At 38.5% G+C, this 24353-nt stretch overlaps 2 protein-coding genes across 3 annotated transcripts in view; both read right to left on the bottom strand.

Moving 5' to 3' along the window:
• The window catches only part of LOC131071431 (uncharacterized), a 47013-nt gene extending 24257 nt beyond the window's left edge, over window positions 1–22756 (bottom strand). Inside the window, exon 1 of one of the 2 annotated variants that reach the window (XM_058007256.2) lies at window positions 22479–22756. The gene's annotated coding sequence lies outside the window, so the exon portion shown is untranslated. The remainder of the gene's footprint in view (window positions 1–22478) is intronic. The other variant, XM_058007254.2, reaches the window with a different exon arrangement.
• Window positions 6405–8477, bottom strand: LOC131071404 (uncharacterized). The gene is made up of 3 exons (XM_058007220.1): window positions 7800–8477; window positions 6954–7706; window positions 6405–6854 (listed from the first exon to the last, which is right to left on the bottom strand). Exons 1-3 carry the CDS (start codon window positions 8475–8477, stop codon window positions 6405–6407), a joined length of 1881 nt encoding a protein of 626 aa, XP_057863203.1.
• Window positions 22757–24353: the final 1597 nt, after the last annotated feature.

Below are 24353 nucleotides of genomic sequence, written 5' to 3'. Positions count from 1 at the left end.
TCAACTGCAATAGGGGAAATAAGGGTGGGATCTCCACGCCTTGTCCCTGCAATATACTTTCTGAGTCTAATATTTTCTTCTTTGTACCTTTCATTCTCTGCAATCGCTGTGTCTGACTTTGCATTGATTGCTTGGAGGTTGTCACCAATCTCCTGAAATTCCTGCCCTGCGGATGGACGACCAAGGGCAACTGAAGTGATCTGGAAATCCATGGGAGTAGCAGTGTCCACTGTCACGCCGACTCTAGGAACAGCAATCTACGCAATCCGCATTCCCGTCTCATCTCTAGCTACGTGCGACAAAATCTCCGCTCTCTTGGGCTCCTCCTTCTTAGCACTCCTAGCTAGGTAGTCATCAATATCCTCAATAGGATGTACTTCTATCATTTGTTTACTTTTTTCCATACTCTTCCTCAACCATTCAGGAATAGCGGTCATCTCCATACCATCATCAAGACATATTTCTTGATCAAGGTCCTTCAGTGCCGAGATAACTTCATCATTATCATCAAGATTATTCCTGGTCCAATCATATACATCATTTCCCAAACTAACTTCCAAAAGGACAGTAGGGGATCCCGGCTGGTCATCATTCTCATCAGGAGGTGCAGATGTTGTTGTGGCATGAAATTCCTGAGTATTCTCAGGTAGTATCACTGTGTTGGAACACTGCTGAGTCTCCTTATTCTGTTCTGTTACTTCAATCACTTCGATTGATGAGGCACTGGGAGGGGGTGAAGGAATGATAAGTGGAGGAATGATAGTCTTTTGTTTCTTCTTCACATCCTCAATCTTCTTCCCTCTAGCCTTGACTTCTCCAGGCATGTTCTTCCTTCTCTTGGGAGCTTGACTCTCTTTGTCTGCATGAATCCTGACATTATTGACAGTCCTCTGATCACCCTCGGAAGTAGACTCTTCCGTCTTCATCCTTTCATAAGTGAAGGGAACACCCATGTCAACTAATCTGTTCATCTACATATCCACCCATGTGCGGGAGAAATTCAAGACCTCTCATCAATACATTCAGGTCAATCTCTTCTGACTCTGACCAATTTGGCAATAGGATTGTCTTCTTCATTTCATTCTCATAATGTGGGTGTGTATGATCTCTATTGTCTAATACCTGATCAGGGATGAGAAAAAGTCCACACTTCCTCATGAAATCCATTGACATTCTGGACCACATTCTTCTCTTCACTGCTTGTTCGTCCATTAAGTTAGCCCAATAATCCTCTATGTCAACCTTATGAGTGAACTTCTCTCCTCTGATCCTTCCGACCTTCTTATCTGGATCGAATCTCTCTCTTTTCTTGTAGGTAGCAAATCTGTAGAATGCAATCTCCTCACCTGCAGTGCTGGCAGCTATGGCGGATTGGCAGACCTCTGACGTCTTCCCAACTGAAATAGGGAATGTCATTCCTGTCCTGTGCTTCTCTCTGTGGATAACATCGAACTCTAGAAGCTGTCTTACCACTTCCAACAATATCATTCTGTCAATAGGATACTTAAGAAATCTGTAGGGTTCAGGTTGAAACCCATGAATCCTGAGGTATGTGAAAGTGGGAAACTGTATATACCACGATCTATATTTTTCTATTAACTCTGTTGCCTCCTTGGACAATCTTCTGTGGATTCCGCCTTGCAGCATCCGTGTGATGTACATAGTGAATGCATCATTCACTCTCTTGTAGTCTTCAATTTTGTGCATACTCAACTAGGGGTAGCATTCATAACTCTTAAACTGTCCTTGCCCATTCCCGACTTCACCTTTGCATATTAATCCTCTGTATGAAACAAACTGTGCAAGCAGGTACACCAGGTAAGAAGTCATGGCAAATGACTTGGACCGCTCGACATTCCTCAACTGAAAATCCAGATTGTCGCTTATGATCTTAGACCAATTCACTAGTGTTCCTTTAAGACAATCCTGGATGAAGTAGAACATCCATCCATGAAATATTGCTCCCTGCGGCATTCCCATCACTCTGTTGAGTAGGAATATCAAATCACTATATTCCTCCTTAAAATCTACGCACATAAGTGTCTTGGGAGCCTTGGAATGATGATTCCAAGGTTCAATCATCCATTCTTTATTAATTAAACTCTTGCATACACCCATCTTCTTCGTGTATCTGTCTGCATAATCTTCCTTGGTCACATCCTTCATGTCTGTACTGCGTGGAATTCCGAATACCTCAGCAATGGCATCCTCAGCAAGGTAGGCGATGACAACACCCTTCGGACTCTTGATCATTCTTGTGAGCGGATAGTAACATCTTGCACACTCCAGGATCAACTCACTGCACTGTATGGATTGTGGAAACCCAACGGCATGGAAAATGCCACTCTTCATAATATTCGCATATGTTGGAGAAGGAACCTGATCTCTGGATCCAAACATCTAACGCTGCATCTGGTCGAAGTCCAAGAAATGCATGTTGGTATTAGTGATCTCCCTCCGTCTGGATGAAATCTTGAACTCTGGATAAAATCCAGTCTTCAGCAGCTCTTTCCTTTCCTTGTATCCTGACTTCGACATCGCACCTGTACAAAACTGGAAGTTAGTCCTAGGATAAAAATAAATACTTGTAATAAAATTCGTGACTTACCAGAGATTTAGCTAGTTTAGAGCATGGAGTCAGGAAAATAATCCATACACTTGGTAAATTTTAGCAATTACGTTCAATGTGTGACAACACTAAGGCATGGAAGCCTTCCATAAAAATTCATTTATACCTCCTTACGCTTAGAAAATATGCAAGCAAAGAATGCAAAGGAGTATACCGAATTGATGATGACTTAGAAAAGGTGTGAAAGGTTGTGTTTTCACACGATGAATGTCTGAAGACACCTTCCGCAGTCAACAATGGAGGTCAAAATTCTGAAGACAACCTGAAAATTCAGACTTTCAAAATATGTTGTAATCTTCAAAATGTGCATAAAATCAATAAAAATCAGTTTTATTGATGAAAACAATCATTTTCCGGAATGTAAGTATGGCTGGTAAAAATTAGTTTTCTGAGGACAGGTCTGAAAATCGAACACTTCAAACTTACCAACACCTTGCAAAGGGGTTTAAATCCCTGAAAATGATGAAAAATGGCTTAGGAAACAGCCCCAAGCAAATTCCCCAAAATTGGTTAGGTGGCTGGAAATGAAAATTTCTGAGGACAACCGCCTAACAATGGAGTTTCAAACCTGCAACAACGATAAAATGGTCTAAAAAATGCACAGAAAACTCCACAAAATGTCTCCAAATGCTAAATATTTAAGTTAGAATTGGCTGGGCAATAAAAACTTATAAGTCTGAAAATTAATGGCAGCCATTAATGGAGGTCAAAATCTGAAGCAAACCTCAGATCTGAAGCGAATCAACAGGCTGGAAATGATGACAGCCAACAAACATGCATGAAAAATCCACCAAAATGTGGCCTCCAAGCAAAATCGAAATTTTCCCAAGTCTAGCGCTAAAATGGAAATCTGAAAATTGATGCCAATGGATAGCTCAGATCTGCAATAATGGAGGATGGCAATAATCTGGAAAAATCGCCCCAAGTTGGGATTGAAAACCCCAAACACAAAAATTTGTCTGCCTTGGCCAAAAATCGAAATTTTCAAAATTCTGAAAATTGTTGTCAATGGCAGCAATCTGCAGAAATGAAGGTCTGAACAGCAAGCAACAATGGTGGAGGAAAAATCGCCCTAGGTCTCCAAACACAAATTCGCCAACTTTCACCAAAAAATGCTAAATTTGGAAAAAATCGCCAAACTTAGCAAAATCAAAAATCTGAAACTGGTCTTTAATGGCAGCCAAGAGGAATAAATCAGCAAGCTGAAAAAAAACGAGGAAAATGAATCCTCAATCCCACACTTCACAAAAACGCCTTGCTAAAAAAAATTCTCCCAACTTGAAAAAAAATCGCTCTCATGGAAACGCCTGGCAAAAATAATAATAAAATAATGCTGAAGTTCCTCTCATATACTTGCTTTCACCTCCAACTTTCACCACACAAGCAATGTGGGATAAAAAACACTTGTATAAATACTTGTTTGGTGAAACCCTAACTTACTTCTAGAAGATTCAAACATTTAATAATTATTGCAAGTTATTAAATTTGCTTTTAAATTTTAAATAATCATTTAATAATTATTTAAAAGCAATCAAAATGGGGCTTTTTATTTAAAATATTTCAAATTAAATCCAAAATAAAACCTCCAGGGGAAAATCGCTATAGGTTGGGATTAAAAAAATCCCTTCAAAAATCACTTAAGTGTCAAAATTTGCCCCATGGGGGAAATTCGACCCATGCTTGGATAAAAATCCATGCTCAAAATCATCAAAATGCACATAAATCACCCTCCAGGGGAAAATCGACATGAGTTTGGACAAAAATGCACTCATTTTGCAAAATGACCCCCAGGGGAAATTCGATGGGTGTCTGGACAAAAATCCACACTCAAAAATCACTTAACTTGAAAAAATACCTCCCTGGTGGAAATTCGACCTTAGTCTGGACAAAAATCCGAACTCAAAAACTCTTCATAATGTTCCCAGTGGAAAATCGATCCCTATCTGGACAAAAATCCTAACTTAGTTGTCACAAAAATCCTGATGGAAAAACGACCCAGGCATGGAATTATCCTTGCACTCCAGTCCGCACTCCCAGGGGAAATTCGATGGGTGTCTGGATAAATCCTGACACTTAGCCAAATTTTAGCATCTCCAGGGGAAAATCGCTCCAGGTGTGGATAAACAGTGGGGGAAATTAGTGGCCAGTATGGATTCCAGGGGAAACCCATGTGTAGTATGGATTTTGAGTGGGGGAATGGGTTGGGTAGTCTGGAATGTGAGGGGAAAATCACCTCTAGCATGGATTTTGACCCTTTAACCCTTGGAATATGGATTTCCCTTAGGATTTTAACATTTTAACCACTCAAAATCACTCAGCGACTTTAAATTCAACTGGACTTAGACTAATTTTCCAAAAATATGAGCGAAACGCCAGGAAAATGTTGGAATAAAGTGCGAAACCAATTTAAATATCACCTTAGGAGCGAGAAACAACTCCATAAGGTCTGTGAATATCTTAGCACTTTAAAATCATTGATGCGCGTGTTTAAAAACACGTTAACATTCAAATGCTCAAACACTTAGCAAAACTTAGGATCATTAAAAATATCATCTTTTGCAACTTGATCCTAACACTTCAAAAACCCTAGACGATACTAGGCATGATCAAAACTCTGAGACTCGGGCACGGAAAACGCAAAATTGCCCACTAAGCAGCCAAAACCCTAACCTAACGACGCAGGAAGCTAGCAAAGAGGGGGTCCCCGTTAGCAATGGGGCAATGTGTGAAAAGGTCACAACATCTAGCGACTCCATTGAGGAAATGTTCCAGAACATTTCAAGAACAAAGCCCAATCCGACACTTGGAATCTTCAATTAATCCTTGCATAACATAGCAAAAGGTCAGAAAACTCATTTGAAAAGATGGAATCCAAGAATTGTATCAAGTTACTTAGTCATTGATTATCTAGGTGTGTGCAATTGCGTTCATTACCTTCACGAGAATATTGTAAAGTCAAAGGATCCAATGAGACTAGCTACGTAAGATGTCCATACTTCGCAGGCGGCCGATTATAACCTCACGAATATTGCTCCATTGCCAGCCAGGCATCTATAGCCCCGGTGGAGTTACTCGCATATTCCCACTAGCCAATTTAGATATTTCATTTCTTTTGCATTTCTTTTGCATTTCTTTCTTTTCTTTTGATATTTTGCTTTTTGCGTACTTTCAAATTTCGTCAATTCATTTGGCCCGTAAGTAATAAACTTACTTGTGTTCGAGAATTATAATGGCACTAAAGCAGGATATATAGATTTTTCACTAGTCGCAGCTTCACCTGAGAATTTATAATAACTCGGATAAAATTAATATGTGAAATATAATAATCAAATGATGTCAACGTCAAAATACAATAAAAGTTTTCCAATCCAGTCAAATACGGATTCAACCTATGATACACCATACAAAAACAATCTCTAATTCAAAGAACTTCATGGGGTATCGCTCAAGACATGGACTAAACAAAACCAAGTGAAACGCAGAGTGTGTCTTGACAACAACTCCCACATCACAAGCGGATATCCCTCGAAACCAGCACCTAAGCAAAGCCGAACCAAAACCCTACAGCAGAACCGGAAGCAAACTCTAAACTAAGGCAAACCAAAGCAGACCTATTCTAACTATGATACAAGGGGTAGGCTTCGAAAGAAACCTAAGGTTGGAAGTAATGCTTGAGGAATTGTCCATTGACGGGCAACGGAACATCCTCACCAGTTAAGGTTCTCAGCTTGAATGCATTTTCTCCCAGTATCTCAGCAATCTGATAGGGGCCTTTTCATAGTTTGTCAAATTTGTCGTGATCTCCCCTTCTTTCATGGGCTTTACCCCAGTATAGCACCAGGTCAGAAATCCTAAAGGCTTTTACCCGTGCTTGTCTGTCAAACCATCTCTTAACTACGCTCTGATGTTTGGCGAAATTCTCTAATGCTTTATCTCTTTTTTCTTCTAAATTCATCAACTGTGTCAGTCTCATTTGCACTCCGTCTTCGCCCTCCATATAATCTTGTATGAATCTCAATGTAGGAATCCTCAGTTGTACAGGGAAGACAGGCTCTTGGCCATATACCAGAAAATATGGGGATGTCCCCAATGAATTCTTAACTCTCGTTCTATCTGCCCAAAGGGTGAATCTCAATTGTGTGTGCCAATCCTTCAGATTTTTCTCTAACAATTTCTTAATCACACTCAACAAATTCTTGTTCGTAGATTCGGCTAACCCATTACCCTAAGGATAATAATTCGATGAAAACTTAAGGGTTATACCATATTCAAAAGCCCAATTTGAAAATTTTAATGATGTAAAGGAAGAACCATTATCACAAACAATAGCATGTGGACAACCAAACCTGGTAATGATGTTCTCCTCTAAAAATTTAATCACGGCATCAATTGTACATAACTTCAAAGCTTGAGCTTCTGACCACCAAGTACAGTAATCAGTCGCGGTTAAAATGTACCTGTGTTGCGCAGAGGAAGGTGGATTGATCATACCAATGAAGTCGATACCCCACATAGCGAAAGGTCTGGACTCGATCACGGGTTGCAACAGCATGGCTGGATTCTTCTCTCGAACGGCAGCAACCTGGCATGTGTGACACGTCTTCACATGTTCATGAGTATCTCGGAACAAGGTAGACCAGTAATAGCCTGCTCTCAGAATTTGGTGCGCAGTAGCCAAGCTTGCACCATGACCTGTCCCAAATCTATTGTGAAATTGTTCCACAATCTGTTTAGCTTCATTCTTTCCAACACATCTCAAATATATTCCTTCATGGTTTCTTCGATATAAAACCGAGCCTTGTAACATAAAATGCTGACACTTCAATCTTAATGCTCTCTTCTGAGCTGGGGCCATATGCGCGGGGCATCTATGGTTTAATAAATAGCAAACAATATCTTTATACCATTCATCTAGAGTGACATCTTCAATTGCATAGACTTGTTGGACTAATCTGGGTCCATCAACTGCTAGAGTCTGCGCTAAGGCTTGACCTCGAACAAGTCTCATTGGTTGTATCTCTATGTCGTACTCCTGGATAGTGGCGATCCACTTTCCTCTTCTTTCTCCTAATTCATTCTGCATAAGGAGCGTCTTAACTGCTGCATCTGGGACAATGGCATGAACTTTTGCCCTCAAGATGTAATGTCTGAATTTCTTTATTGCTTTCACCAAAGCATAAGCTTGTTTCTCTACGTTCGGATATCTCAGCTCCGCATCTTTCAACGGTGCACTCATAAATGCTATGGGATGTTCATCTTTATCTTCGTTCTTCTGTGTAAGGACTGCAGCACAAGTATGTTCTGAAGAGAATGAATACACATAAAAAGGCCTTGCATAATCAGGACTAACCAAAACAGGAGCCTCAACGATGGTGGACTTGATTTCTTCAAATGCTTTCTTCGCTTCTGTCGTCCAATCTATCTTAGCATCTTTCTTCAACATTTCATTCAGTGGTCGTATTATCTCAGCAAATCCGGAGATAAATTCCCTCACAAAATTAATCTTACCAAAGAATGACCTCAGTTCTTTCTTACTGCTCGGGAGGTTTATCTTAGATATAGCCTCAACTCTTTCTGGATCAATGGAGATTCCTTTCTCCGAGATAATGTGTCCTAATAATTTACCTTCTGTAACCCCGAATATGCATTTCTTGGGATTAAGGGATATCCCGTATTTTCTGCATCTTTGAAATACTTTTCTCAAATCTTCAATGTGGTCTTCTCTTTTCCTTGAGAAAATTGTAATGTCATCCATGTAAATAATGATGCATTTTCCAATCAAATCTTGAAATGCAATGTCCATAGCTCTCTGGAATGTGGCTCCAGCATTGATTAAGCCAAATGGCATCCTTCTGTATGCAAACGTACCCCACTTTGTGGTGAAGGTTGTCTTTAATCTATCTTCATATTCTACCATCCCCTGATTGTATCCTGAATATCCGTCCAAAAAGGACATCTGCGATCCATTCACAATCTGTAAAACCTCATCCAATGATGGAAGTGGGTAGTTGTCCTTTTCTGACGCTCTATTCAAATTTCTGAAATCAACACAAAGCCTTATCTCTCCACTCTTCTTTCTAACTGGGACCAAATTGGCGACCCACGTTGAGTGTCACACAGGAAAGATAATCCTTGCTGATAGCAATTTCTTCACTTCTTGATATATAAGAGGCTCCAGCAAAGGGTTCACTGGCCTCTGTCTCTGCCTGAATGGCTTACTGTCTGGCTTCAAGGGAATAGTATGTGTAATGATTGATGTGTCATATGTCTTCAAATCATCATATCCCCATACAATCACATCGGGAAAATCTCTCATGTTCTTTAATATGCCTTCCCTTTCGCTGGGTGTGCATGTTTTCCCTATGAATACATTCTTAACTTCGTTGTCATTTCCCAAATTCACCGTTTCACAGGCACTTCCACTTGAGTCATGCAATCTTTCTATCTTCATTTTATCTCTATCAAACATCCTTTCTAACTCTATCATTCCCTTAGGAATGAAGTTTGTCTTCAACTCTAGGATACCATCTGAATCATATTCTGCTTCTTCGACTTCCTCTTCATCAATAACCTGACTCAGGAAAACATCTGTATTTGTCAAAAAATCCAATATATGTTTATCATCTTCAAAAACTTGGAAATTGGTGACATTATCTGGTACGGATGGAACTAATGCGAGTTCCACTGTAAACTTCTTTAATCCTTCCATGGCGATGGGTGCCAAGGAACTAGCAGCCTGTGCAAGTGCATTTGCCACTTGATTCTGTGATCTGTATATTGACTTGATATTGAAAGCATCAAAGCTCTCGATGAGATCCCATATCCTGTTGCGGTACTTTGTCAATCTTTTGTCGTGGCAGACATATTGCTTCCGCACTTGTCTTACTACAATCTCTAAATCTCCAAACACATGTAAAATCTTCACTTTCTTCTGAATGGCTAACAGCAATCCATGAACTAAGGATTCATACTCAGCAACATTGTTCATACATGGAAACTGCAATCTATGGGAGGCCAAATAAGTTTCCCCAGAGGGATTTATTAATTCAAATCCGGCTCCTGATCCTTTCTTTGACTTTGAACCATCAAATCTCAATGTCCAAACTCGATCTTCGTCATGTATTTCTTATTTGATTTTATCTATAATTTCTTCATTTGGCCTAGGAGAGGCCTCTCTAATCTCTTCAAGTGTCAGAATTTCAAGAATTCTTTTGTGTATCTGATTCAAAGCTACCTTGCACATTGCGCAAGAGAATTTAGAATGAGCAGTATCATGAATTCGGCACCAATTAGGCAACAACAAATTTTTGAATGCGAGCACAATTGCCTAACTCAACTCCCTGCTGGATATTCTTGAATACAAATCCTCTGAAACTTTCAAACATATCAATTTCCTCATCTGTATCATGATCACTTTCTATTACCACTTCTATGGAATTCTCAATCTCATGATTTTCTTCTATCTTTTCAACTGGGTTTTGAAGCATCAAAACCTCTGCAACTTTTGGTCTGTAGTTTCCTAGATCCGTTTCTAGGAAAAGAATTTCATTGTTTTCCCCATATTCTGTTATCATCAATCTTAATCTTGGGGTACTATCTATCTTGGTCTGGTTTGGTACACCTCTCCATGGCAGCCACATGTGAGAGAAATCGGTCAAAAAGTAACCATTCAATCTTCATGACCAATCTCGACTCAGGAGCATGCCATATCCGTCTGGAATGTCTACAACTGATATATCTATGAAGTGTTGGACTCTTGGATCCGCAGCCAACTGCATATGAATATTGTTTAACTCTCCAATCACAGGTACCTCTGTCTTATCTAATTGGGTAACTCTTTTACTAGTTTGTATGGGAATAAGACCCAATTTCTCGCATATAGCCTTTGGCATTACATTACTTGAAGCTCCGGAATCAACCAGACAATTATGTAAAAGCTTGCCGAAAATCCTTACTGAAAGTAAGAATGGGGCTGGCTCGTCTTGATAATTCACTGTCGGCTTATCCCTATGGACTTGCAAGCTTTCTTCTTTTTTCATACTTTCGTTGGAAACTTCTTCTTTTTTGACCGTGCTCTCGACAGAAGCAATCTCACTCTTAGGAGGGATTTCACCCTTGGTAGGATTTTCAGTCACAATTGGTGAATCCTTAACTCTCTTTACATTATCTCTTGTGAGAAAAGCTTTGCCTTCTAGCATATCTTCTTTCTTTGGCACATTTGCCGTCTTTACTAATTCTTCTTTCTTGGGCATATTAGATGAATCTTGAACACTACATGCCTCTTCTGATGATTGTTGAATATTTGGTCCATCTTGAACCACATTTATGCTTGCTTGAGGAACACTTGAACCTCTCTGAATGTTGGAACTGGTTTGAGCTGTTACTCTCCCGACAGTATTCTCACTTAATCCATTCATTAATGTATCTCTGATATCAGGCACCTTCATTAGTTCAAACAATGGTAGGCTTACCTTGATTTTCTTGAATTCTTCTAACACACACAGACTCAGCCGCTTCAATTCCTCTCCTTGAGGGGGGATGTTCTTTTGTCTATACTCAGGTGAATCTTGTGGATAGCTTGGTGTATTGCTAGCACTTGGATTTGGTGGCGTAGCGAAATTGTTCGGAGGAACAGAAGTAGTTAAAGGCTCTTGATTCCTTTGATTCCTCTGATAAACTCTTGGTCCGGTGTTTCCTGACGACTGATGAAACACTTCTTTAATCCCTTCAACTAAAACACTGTTATTCAATGGTGGGAAATAGTAGTCTGGATCTTCAATAGGTCCATTGGCTGAAGCAGGTGGGAACTGAGAAGTAGGCGGAACCATAGGTCCATTCGACGATTCTAGAGGGAATCTTCCACCTTGCTCGCACATTAAACTTTCTTCATGAATTGGAGGAAACTTGAAATCCTCAATGATTAGTGCTTGGTCATATCTTGTAGTTGGGACAATTTCATATCCCGTTGTTGGAATGCTTTCTGGAGCTTCACTATTTCGCACTTCCTGCTGGAAAATGTCAGCAGCAACCTTGAATTCGGGACAATGCAACTCTGAATGTTGACTAGTGTTGTGTAATCTGCACCAATTTGATAAGGCAGCCTCCGCGAGGAAGACTCTGTCAGTCGATCGACTATCCGAAGCAAGCGGATTGTCAAGAGGCGACAACACATTTCCATTGTTGGGCACAGTATTCCACATTCTCTTCTGATAATTCTGATTATTGCCACGATATCCTTGGTTATTCTGATTGTTGTTTAGATAGTTCTGATTGTTACTTTGGTAACCTTGATTGTTGTTTTGATTACCACCTTGATAATTTCTATGCATACTGTAGAGTTGATTGTTCTGGTTCCTCAGGTGAGTGACCTCTGTAGATAGTTTCTTTACTTGATCTATTAACTCTTTCATTTCTTCTTTCTCCTCCTGTGTCCTTGTGGATGTCACAGCATTTTGCAGGTACACTGGATGCGTTTGCGGAGTTTGAGAAATGGGTGCTCCAGGATGGAGTACCAACTGATTTGATGGTTGAGCAACTGGATACATCGGTTGTGGAACTTGATTCATTATTGGCGTATGATGCACCAAAGCTTGGCTTAAATTCTGAATTTGATTGGCGGCCGCGGGCGACCCCAAATTGAGCAAAGGTCCACTAAGATTCTGACGTAATATTTTACTAACTTCTATTGCCTTCGCATATGCTTCGTTCAAATTTGCTGGAGAGGGATGAGTTCGCACAAACATAGTTGTAAGTGGATCTAAAGCATGATAATATATCTCTCGAGCATCTGGAATGAGATAGGGAGTCTGCAACCTTGTGTAAGCTTTCTGGAATCGGTTGTTGAATGAATTGATAGGTTCATTCTCTTGTCTTTTGCACTCAACAAACTGTCTATGCAACTCCGATGGGGAAATTTGGACTCCAAACTTTCCAATGAATGTATCTTTTATTCTTACCATGAGGCGATGGATCCTGCAGGTAAGTGGATGAACCAATGATAAGCCTCTTCTCCCAAGGAATTGGAAAAGAGTCTGCAAGCAACATCTCCATACTCAATTGGTCTATTTCTCAAATGGTCTTCAAACATCTTGATGTGATCTTCCGCCCTCCGGCTTGAGTCGCTAGCATTGTACTTCGAACAAAAATTCTCCGGATTCTTCAGCATCTCATGAATGTCATCGAACACGAGCGGTGACGGGTTGGTAACCAACCAGGTAGCACCGTTCGGAGGTGGTCCTTGATTCTGGGCCATCTCTTGGTCTTCTTGTTGAAATTGCTGAGCTTCCTCTTGATTTGGATCTGGAGGATCTGGAAAAGTATCGTCTTCTCTCAGCACGTCCCTTGGATTGAATACTCTATCTTTATCTACTATATTTGAATTTGGTGAAGCCTCCCGCCTTCCAAGTCTAGATCTGCGAGGAGTCCTCAACTCACAATGTCTTCAATCTCCAGGAGTAGATCTTAGAATTCTTTGAAGTCTCTTAGGTGAAAAGGAATTGATGCGATCCAGGGTGATCTATCTAGGATCAATCCGAACTTCTTGTAATCTTTGAGCAAGTAAATCTCTTTCAATCTGCTCCTGAATTTGTTCAGCAATCTCTTCTTCCAAGATAAGAGAAACTCCAATGTATTGTGGTGCACTTGTTTTCACTTCCCACGCAAAGTTGTTCAAACTGGATATAATCTTTCTTTCGTCTCCCAGGTTCGATTGCTTGAACTCAAGTTCGTCCAATTCAAGCTCGTTTGTTCTATCAAGATCAGGCAGCACCATGGTATTTCATACTAACTTGAAATCTTCAACAGGTTCAATTTCTTCCAAGCTGATTGGTAGACTGGTTCTCATGATCAACTGCTCCAGGAACAATGATAATCAGAGGCAAGCTTCCCAACTGCTCTTCTTTGTCTATCACTTTTCTCACTTGTCTGAATTCAGCGTGACTACTTTGGTTTCTCCAAGCAAGAGTGTTGAATTGTGAAATGATATCTCTTTGTTCACCTTGAATAAGTTCTTCTTCAGGCAACACCATTCCGGAACATAATCTTCGAATGAATGCAAGGAACTCCTCGTAAGTATGAATTGATAGAATCTGTAGTCTAACTGCTCACAGCATGACAATGCTCGCCCTCCTCCTAGCGCCAATTCTTTGTTGAGCGTGGGAGGAGGGTGAAAAAAGTCTTTAAGATTACTCCCGCAAACAAGAATTGATAGAATTTGAAGTCTGGCTGTTAAACATTGATCGCGATCATGCCCTCCTTCTAGCACCAATTCTTTGTTGATGTGTTTTTTATGCACATAACAATACAGAATAAATTACCAAAGTAATTTACCCTCTCTTGAACAAAATCACCTCAGATGCTAAGAATGAGATCAACTAAAATGATTCCAAGGTTTCTACATGTCAGGTCTTGACGAGTGGGTAAGTTCAGTGGTTGATGTGAATTGCTGTGTTTCACTTTGGGGACTTACGCAAATGTTTGGATTATCATGAATGATGCGGAATAGGTGTGCTGACAACTTAAGATTTATCAATAGGGGCTCTGAATTTACTTCTTATTAAAAAAGGGGGAAAAAGAATAGGGTTCAGGAAATCTATTCTAATCCTAAGAATGTAGGGAATGATGAATGGATTTAGTGGAATCAAACCAGGCAAGGTCTCACAATCAGGTATTGACACAAGCTTAGTGCAATCATCTAAGGTATACTTAAGGATTTTCAAACTATTACCATCAAACGAAGACACCATCCAAGTTGATGCTTGTCAACGAACGCATAATAGTTGAAGTTATGCTTACTCAAACTCCAGTTGACCACACAAGGCGCACTTACCAGCGGAAAGAGGCTAGTGGTATGGATTAAGGATTCCACACAAATATACTCAACAAATCTTCCATTCAATCTAACATACATGAAAATAAATTCTAATCTAACTTGGAGGAATTGAGAACCATGAATGCAAATACAACATTTGAAGAGCAAAATCACCAACAATTGAACAATGATTAGGATTCAAATAGTTGTAGCATATACCAACAATTCTACAAAAACTCTCCCTTGCAAATGAGAGACAAAGGGGCATATATAGAGTCTCTTACAAAATGGATGGCTCAGATTGATCTAAGATCAACGGCCGAGATCATGCCAACAAACCCTAGAATTGCCCTAATTAGGGTTACATCAAAAATGGTGCCACCAACATATGGCCCAATAGAAAGATACCTAGTCATCATATAGGGAATCTTCTAGAAGATTTCTCCCTGCATCTCTCTCTCTCTTAGCATACTCCAAGAATCTAGCCAAAACTGAATCTAACTCCTCCATGGAAATGCTAGGCAAGGTATCCTGCTGTAAATCAATCATATCCAATGAATCTGAGCAAGCATTCAAAGTGTTCTCCCATTCAGGCATGAGCTTCTGCGAATTATGAACATGAATCAACAAAGAGACCAAGTCATCTATCTAACTCTTCTGCAAAGAGTCCAACTGGCAAAAATACATAAATTTTATCTTGTCTCTTAATTCGGCTAAGTGTAAACCACTAGCATTACTAACATCAACACCCAATAATTCTTCAATCGAGGCAAGGATCTTCATCTGAATGTCCTGAATTAATCCTTCCATCTCCATACAACTCGATTGGGCGTTCTCATAAGCTGATTTCTTCAAAGCTAGTGCACAATACCAGCCATGGAAATTATATATGTCTCCACTGTGCACAATGTTCTCGTCAAGACCTGACATGTAGAAACCTTGGAATCATTTTAGTTGATCTCATTCTTAGCATCTGAGGTGATTTTGTTCAAGAGAGGGTAAATTACTTTGGTAATTTATTCTGTATTGTTATGTGCATAAAAAACACATCAACAGGTACATGAGAATATATAAGTGTATAAGGTTAATATACGTAAAATCATATGGAAATTCATAAAAAATACAAAATTTGTGAAAAAGTATGAATATGTGACAGCTCCTAAAAGGGACATAGATTCAGTTTTGGTGTCTGAGCGACGTGTAGGATAGATTCTATCCATTACATTTCTAATGAGCATGTACCATAGATCATGTTCTGGTGGTAAGGGGCACTTATAATAGGCCACATTCTTTTAGGTGATAGCAGTAGGTTGTCTGGATGAGATGACTCTTCCAAACTGATACATACTGTTAGGTCATTAAGTATTGGCTTGTACAATAGGCCATGTGTGTTCCTGCAGGGTGATTATTCTTAACTAATGACATTTAGTTAGGGGCTCTGTGATATTTATGAATGTTAGAGGTTCTATAACATTTTCATAAGAGTTAGGGTTTGAGTAACATTTGTTGAGAGATGGTCTTGTCAGGGTAATTGAACAATATGGAGTAATTTTACTTTTCAGACAATGCGGGTTTCTGGATGGGATATAGAGAGATTGATATAATAGATAGTGAATTGTGGAAAGGGGTTGAATTACCTGCATAAGCATAATTTTATTTCCTACCGCGTGGTAGATGGAGTATCTGTTTGATGAATTGTTCATTCAACACTAACATTGAAAGTGTGCAAGGTCTCAAGGAAGATAAGAGTTATTTCTCATTGTACTCAGAATGGTATACTCTGCTGCATGCTACATATCCCTGGAATTTGAGTTTGTGGAAATCCCTTTTAATGTTGAGGGAAAGAATGTGAATTAATGATATGATGGAGTTCCTCTCTGCCTCAAATCAAGCGAGAAACCTGGGAAACACAAGAAATTTGAATTGGGATAAGTAATCCCTTAAGATGTTTATCATTCATCAATCAACTCATTGACATTCTGGAAAATGTCAACGGTTTTGTTCAAATATTTGTGATAGATTTAGCAGCAAATTACCATATATTAAAAAACTGTCTATCTTGAGAGACCACCTTCATCCTTGAAATAAACCCAAAATACTTTTCACTTCTATTTAAAACTATCTAATGTGAGTGCTCTCGTTTTGAGGGAGACATGTTCCAAAACTTCTGAACCACTAACTAATTTTCTATTCTAACTTATCCAAGCTATGGGCATTACATACCCCTGAATTAGTGCAAATGTACTCCATCATGGTGAGAGGTGGTCGGGCTTTGGAGAGACTAGTATGGTCTATATTCTGCTTGAACGATGACCATAATCACTGATAATGTCTAGAATTGTAAATGAGAAGTACTGTAAGGCTCTGCTTGTGCCACATACAAATGAGTATTCCTTTAATTTTGGGGCAAAATGTTCGTGTCTCAAGTCTAAGTGAAATACATTGACTTTTTTTCTCCATTTCTTAAGTTGGCTTGCTTCCACCGTGCTGCTTTTCTGTGCCAAAATCCCTGAGAAATTGGACTATTCAAGCTTTCTGGCAAAAACTGTGAAATCCCTGAGAAAATTGAATTATTCAAAGTTGCTACAATTTTTGCCTCAAGTCATGATGATGATGGAGTCTAAGTGAAATGCATTGACTTTTTCTCTCCATTTCTTAGGTTGGCTTGCTTCTACTCTGCTACTTTTCTGTGCCGAAGTCCCTGAGAAATTGGACTATTCAAGATTTCCAGCAAAAACTGTGAAATTCCTGAGAAAATTGAATTATTCAAAGTTTCTACATTTTTTGCCTTAATCCATGCTGATGATGGGCCAAAGAGTAGATTTGAAATGATGTAAAAAACTAATACAGTGTTTTCTCCAAAAAGCATGAATAATCCACCATAATGGACTGGAAAATTCTAATGCCAGTGCTTAACTCTCTGAGAAATTGTCCTCTAATTGAGTTTTGAAAGTCTACAGTCCCATACTTCTATGTTTGCATCAGACACACTTTAGAAACTAAGGCTTAGTACATGCTCTGTTATAATGTGGCTTAGAGGATGAATACTAGTTACTCAGATCTCTCCATTTAGCTTCATTCATCATGATGATTCAGTATATGAATACAACCTTTACTTTTCATTGTTTTCAATTATGCTATGGTTGCATCTCCAGATGCACCTTTGAATGGCTTAAATGAAGAATCCATTATGAAATGACTAAAAGCCTAAAATCCACTAGGTTGACATCTTTATCCATCTTTGTTCATCTAGATAAGGAAATCACTGCCTGTCCTATTCTTGTGAACTTCAAGAGGTTTCTCAGTGTTGTATACTTGAAACACTCATTTTCTCTTGAGAATGGACAGATAAACTCTGTATTGTACTGCACCACATGAGATGGGTTTATTTTGATCCTCTTGTTACAGTGTTACTCTATAAGCTTTACCCTCTTTTCTTATTCATATTTAGGGCTGAAGTATGCACACACAGACATACACATTGCCATGGGTAGGCATTTTGTTTTGAATTGTTTATTTCTTCTGATATAGTGAGATGATATATTGCAATTTAACTTGGCATAGTACTTCTACTGATGCGTTTATATCTTGCCCTTATAATAATTCAGTTATCAAGGTTAAAAATTCCAAGACCTGGACATGTTAATGGGCCTAAAAGGGTTAATCCTTTCAAAGATACAGCAAATTAGCCGATGTGGGCACCCCCGGAAAGAGTTGGATTAAGGTAAATTTTGACAAGGCAGCGCGAGGAAATCCTGCACAATCTAGAGCCGGATGTGTGGCAAGAAACCATGAAGGTGTTGTTCTGGCTAGATGCAGTCAAGGCTTAGGGGTGAGCACCAACAATGATGCCGAAGCTAATGCAGCACTTTTGGCAATCCTAATGGCGAAAAGGTTGGGAGTGGCGAACCTGCATTTGGAAGGTGACTCAAAAATTATAGTCCAGGCTATATTGAAAGGGAAGGCTATACATTGGAAAATAGACAAAATTATTCAGATCATCAATAGACAGCTTAGTGAATTTCAAAAATTCAAGGTCTCATATACGTAGAGAGGGTAATCAAGAGGCGGATGTTCAAGCAAAAGATGCAGTTGATATCCCACCAGGAGAAATCAAATGGTTTTTTGATAGCGCAATTGATCCAGAACTGAGGTAAGGTCAACAAGGTGATTGAGATGAATACCCCAGCAGATAATCATAATCATTCCAAGGGATGATGTAAGTTTATCAATGAGGCTGATGGTATGCAAATCACCTCAAAGGTGAATTGCTTCAAGGCTCAAGAACATAGGAGATTTGTAATGGAGCTCGTGCGGATTTGTTGCAAGGAATGTAAAGGACGTACTACTGCAGCACATTGAATGCAAACTGCGCCAATGGTGTAAATGGCGGTGGAGGACGGAGGTTACACATTACATGTGCAATTTGTGGTTGAAAGGGCTAATATTTCAAATTGCTAATTATATCGGGCCATTAACTACGGTTTTAGAGACTGAAACTCCAAAAATCTTCCAAGTTGGCGAGGCCAGGGTGAATTGCTGTTTAGGTGGAAGTAATGCTCCATTAATAAGATGTTTGATAGCTTGCTCGGAGTGGTGTGTTTGCATTTAAGGCATTTTTGAGTGAGATTTTGTCAGTGCTGCGAGTGTTTTCCCAGAGGTGAAAGGCATGGAGGCCGACTTCTCTCTAGAATCTTCCAAGCAACTGGTGGCATTCTGGGGCCATATTACTGATGAAATATTGTCAAACATTTTAATTTTTGATGACCGAAATTTCCTTACTCAGGTCAAAATAGTTTTGGGGGATGAGTATCTCAAGGCTCAATTCCAATACCACACAAACGCAGATATTGCTTCCATGTTCCTTGCTTGGTGTCCCGAACTGGCGCCAAGGAGCACCATAAACTGGATAACGAAAAGCTGTGTAAGAAAGGAATGGTTGCAGGATCTGGTAAGAATCTTAGGAATGGCACAAGATGGGGAGGGGTTCATCTGTCCGGGTGGAGACTGGATCCATGCGAGTGAATTTGTCCCACCCCTGAGGCCATTTCTACTCTGGAGTGCAAACTATAATAAGGAAATTTGCAGGGCCTCTGCGCAGATAGGTGTGAATGGGGTGAAGACTTTTATCAGATCCCGGGAAGCACAGAAAATCCAAGAGGAACTTGCCAAATGGGGACCATGCAGTGATCTTCTGGCTGTAAGGGCGGTTGAATCTCCCCCAAAACATAAGAGGGTTCGCCCAGTGGGATCGAGGAAAACATAACGAGTAAGATGTCTGCTGCGGGGTGAATCATCTGGACGGAGGGATGAACCAGAGACCGTGATTAGGGAAGCTGCACAGGTTGAGGTGATCGAGAGAAAAGGAAAGGCGATAATGGAGGCAAGTTAGGAGGGGTGCTGTCTTTTTGCTCTGTTTTGGTTACAGTAACGATGAATGTAAAGGATAAATTGTGAATGATTGTAATTATGATCAATAGGTAGCTTAAGATAGATTAGAATATCTCTGCAAATAGCTGAAGAACTCTGGATGTAAATCTTTTTCAATATCGATATAAACCTATTTACCAATCAAAAAAAAAACATTATAAGACCTTGTATCTTACCATTAAATTTTTTCATGGAGTCGAGGATCCTTGCTGAAAGATATCTTCTTGGAAAGGCTCCAGGAAAGATGTAATACTTTAAAGAAACTGTTAGAACCTTTTACAGAGCTTTTGAGCCAAATAATGACTTCTGAAGCTTTTTTTGAACAACTAAGAAGTCATTTTAAGGATCCATATCTGTTCCCTTTGCAACTTGAATATGGAGTAAATTCGATGGAGTGAACTGAGAAACCGAAACTGCATTTCAAGCTGTACAAACGGCTGTGCCCTTATGTGGTTGCTAATCTATCATGATGTGGCACATGCCACAGTTTTTAGGCAGGTCAAGTCAATTGCAAATAAGAAACAGGTTTGAATAGTAGATGTGTGTTAACGTTGCAATTTAAATTCATTTTGTTCCTTCAGTAATACTGATTATAATTTCAATGGACATTGATAGTTGTATTTTGATTCATTTTTACAATGTCACTGATACAAGGTTTATTGAAGACATTCACAAGAGGAACTGAGAAGAAAGTTAAACACCGATATTTTTTCAAGGTTGGGAAGAACTTGCCAAAACTGGAATTCTTGTTAGGTTATAGTAAAGATTTTTCTATGCAGTACAATGATTTTACTACCCAGCATTTATGGTTGGTTCATGTGAATCTTGTACAAATAGGAAGAGCCTTAAATATCAATATTTTCCATTCATCTTCTTGATTTTTCTTACATTGATTATTGAACACATGGACTAGAACTGGCATGTCTTAAATCATGGGAAAATTATATAATCTTAATCAGCAGCTGTCTCGTTGAGAGTATTTTTGTCCTCATCCAAAATCAGATTCTTAATTCTTTGATTTAATCAAAGTAAATTTAATACTGTATTGTTGTGGATCAGATTTTGACTGTCTTTCTTCTACACGGACTACTCTTTTTGCTGGTATCATATTGTATCTAATTGTTGTATTAGGCTCCAAATTTGATCTTGCTATTTTCTCACACGATAATTTTAAGGGCTTAAATTCTAGAATTCATGAAGTAGATTACAAATCATAGATATAAAAGCAAGAACTACATAGATGAGCTGTATAAGTTTATAGCTTGAAGCAGAATTCGTAACCAAATCTAATGGCATACATATTTTTCCAAGTGTAGTACCCGAAGTTCCTCCAACTAGGCAGTGAGCCATGAAGATGAATGCTTCCTATAGTGAAAAAGGTGACAGCAAACTTACTCACAAGACACTTTCACTGCGATCCCTAGAATGATATGAAACAAGTTGGAAGCATTTTTTATCATAAAAGTGCTTTCTGATTCATCTTTCAAGCATATATTTTGACTACAGAAATGATGTTTTATTTCATTGTATCAGCACAAAAGTACGTGATGATATGTTTCGAGACTATTCTGGGACAGGGACAGACAAGGACAGCAGGAAACAGCAGGACATGTTTTAGGATAGCAGTGCTGAGAAGCCATTTTTGGGGGACGAAAGTATTTTAAAATTTTATAATACTAACAGAAAATTTTATACAATATAATTGCATGAACCCAAGAAAGAGCTATAAAGATAAGCTAAATAAGTTTACAGCTTGAAGCAGAACTCATAATCAAATCTTATAATAATTACAACTAAGCATACCACTCAAAAATCCTCCAACTAAGCAGTGAGCCATAACGATGAACGTCTCTTTTAGTATTGGCTACAGCAAACTTACTTGCGAGATACTTATAACAACTGAGTTCCAAACAAGTTAGACTTATCAATAATAAATGTGCTTTCTCATTCATTTTTCAAGCATACATTTTGGCTGCAGAAATGATGTTTTATTTCATGGCAGGGTCCAGCACAAAGGTATGTGATCCTATGTTCCATGCCTATTCTGGACCAGGGACAGATAAGGACAACAGGAAACGGCAAGATGTGTTTTGGGCTAGCAGTGCGAGGAGGCCATTTTTTGGGATGACAATATATGATATTTTAGAATACTAATTGAGAAAATTTTCCATAATACAATTCAAGAACCTCAGCACCACCTGCAACACGTGCAGGTTTCTTTTTCTCCACTATTGATATGCTTAAAAAATTGCTATGAGTTACATAAGTTATTATTTTATCTCCCTTAAACTTTTGACTCCATCCTATGATGCGTGCACAAAAATTAAGATCTTCTTTTGAAATGAGGTAATAAGTACCTGGTTCTAAAAGCTACAGCCACGGTAGACCGAAAACATCAAACTCAAGTTCAAACTAAAACCATTATAGGCCATAGGGCCCATATAGCAAACATAAGGTATCAAAAGATTTGCAAATTAGGAAATCGTTGAACCAAATGCAATTCAACGCAAAATTTATTAACGGAAAGAAGGAAGAACCAAACTAAAGTCAAAACCGAAATAAAACACATCAAAACCGAAAAACTCATCGAAACCATGGCAGAGGACTTACCTCAAGATTGTTCTTTCAACGTTGCTGATGAGAAAATAGGGCACAATTTGCAACAAATATGTTACGAAACCCTACCCAAGCAAATTAAACAATCAGACGAACCAAAACCAAACTCCCTACAGCTGCTGCTTCAATATAATTCACAATAGACGAAGAGTAGATATACAAATATCGGTGTTGTAGGGCTAGACAATATTTTTGCAGCCACTTCAGGAATGTTTGACTGTTGGAAATTGTTCGGTGTGAGATAATACTTAATTCTGGTGGCCCATATTGAATGGTCTACGGGTTAACTACTATACAATTTTGGCAAATAATTTTAGTCCTTTTATTTGTTTTGCTTTTATAATTAAGTTTGATAATTCTCAACCTCTTCATTAAACAAAATTTTGTAGGAAGCATCCAATGTATATTTGATCTAAATGTCATTATAAGTTTCACATTCTAAAATGAAGTTCTTTTCTTATTCAATGTTTCAATTGTACAAGAGATAAAAATTGTTTCCTCACATTCTTTATTAGACCTCTTCTATCTATTTGTTTCACATTGAAGATGATGTGAGCTGGTCCTTAATTGGGCTATGAGTATTTTTCTCTCCAATGAGTATTTGCCTCTATATTGTCTTTTGTTGATGATTGTAAGGGATGTTCTTTCTCCAAATTGACTTTGTGTGACTTATCCAAAACAAAGGCCTCTAATTCTTTGTTATTATTTCAACATGCATTTTGGTGGCTACTCCATTTGCTTATCCGCGTGAAGTTTTGTTATATCCAAGATTATTTTTGTCATTTAAGACATTTTTATGACACCCTTAGGCTACCTATGTACCTCCATTTGGCAAACTTACTTAAGACAACTTAAGGACACACTATAACAATGGCTTCAATATGAAAGGTACATATTTTAACCAAAAGAATATCATAAGGGATTAGATTTTTGAGTTTAAATTTATTTGTAATCATCTACTTTTGAATCATCTATCTTTGCTTTCATTTTAACTCGAAAATGTTGTATTGATACTCAAATTCACACTTGAGGTATTTTATACCATCATGGGAAATTTCATAGGCATGGGACTTGCACCTATGAAATAACCTCCAAGATTTTTGGAGCCAACTCTTCGTATGATTGTGTAATATACTCTCCCAATCATGAAAAAGAAAAGAGAAAGAAACACAAATTTCAAGCCTATTTAAGACAATGTGTCAAAAAGAGAGATCTTTTAAAGTACAAAATTTACTTGTATCTAAACAATCATAATTTTATTCACAGCAAAGGGTACATGCTACATAATCGTTTGTGAATAACTAATATACTAATTATAACTTAGTAAATAAAGTCTATGACTAGAACAAAACAATTGAAATGAAATATGACATGATGCAAAGAATTAAACAAGGTAAATGTCATTAACATGAAATGAACATTATCTATAAAAGGTTGCATTGCACAATCATCAATTGATCAAAACTACTAACATTGCCTTCAAGGCTTGAGTCTATTACAACACTTTTTTGTCAAACAATTCCTACTATAGCCAAGAAGATCCTAATAATTAGAATTTTTTTTTTTAAATAGGCCCTTTGTTCTTGGAAATGGCACCAAAAAAAAATTAAACCCTTACATGTCAAAAAAATTTTGTATAATCAATAAGTGATGGGGTGTTAAATTTCCTTGCCAAAAAGTTCCACATGTTGGTTCTTCTAGCAACTAAAATATGTAAATTTTAAACCAAAATATACAAGAACAAAATTTTGAGACATAGGATTGGCACAAATATATTATGTAGGACTTAGCATGTGAGCTTTTAGTGGTTTGAGGGCACATTCTGGGTGTTTTTAAATCTTCAAAGTGGTGTGTTTGAGGCAATTGAGG

Source organism: Cryptomeria japonica, chromosome 6 (genome assembly GCF_030272615.1).
Source record: "Cryptomeria japonica chromosome 6, Sugi_1.0, whole genome shotgun sequence".
NCBI lineage: Eukaryota > Viridiplantae > Streptophyta > Pinopsida > Cupressales > Cupressaceae > Cryptomeria > Cryptomeria japonica.
This window is presented reverse-complemented; position numbering and strand designations above follow the sequence as displayed.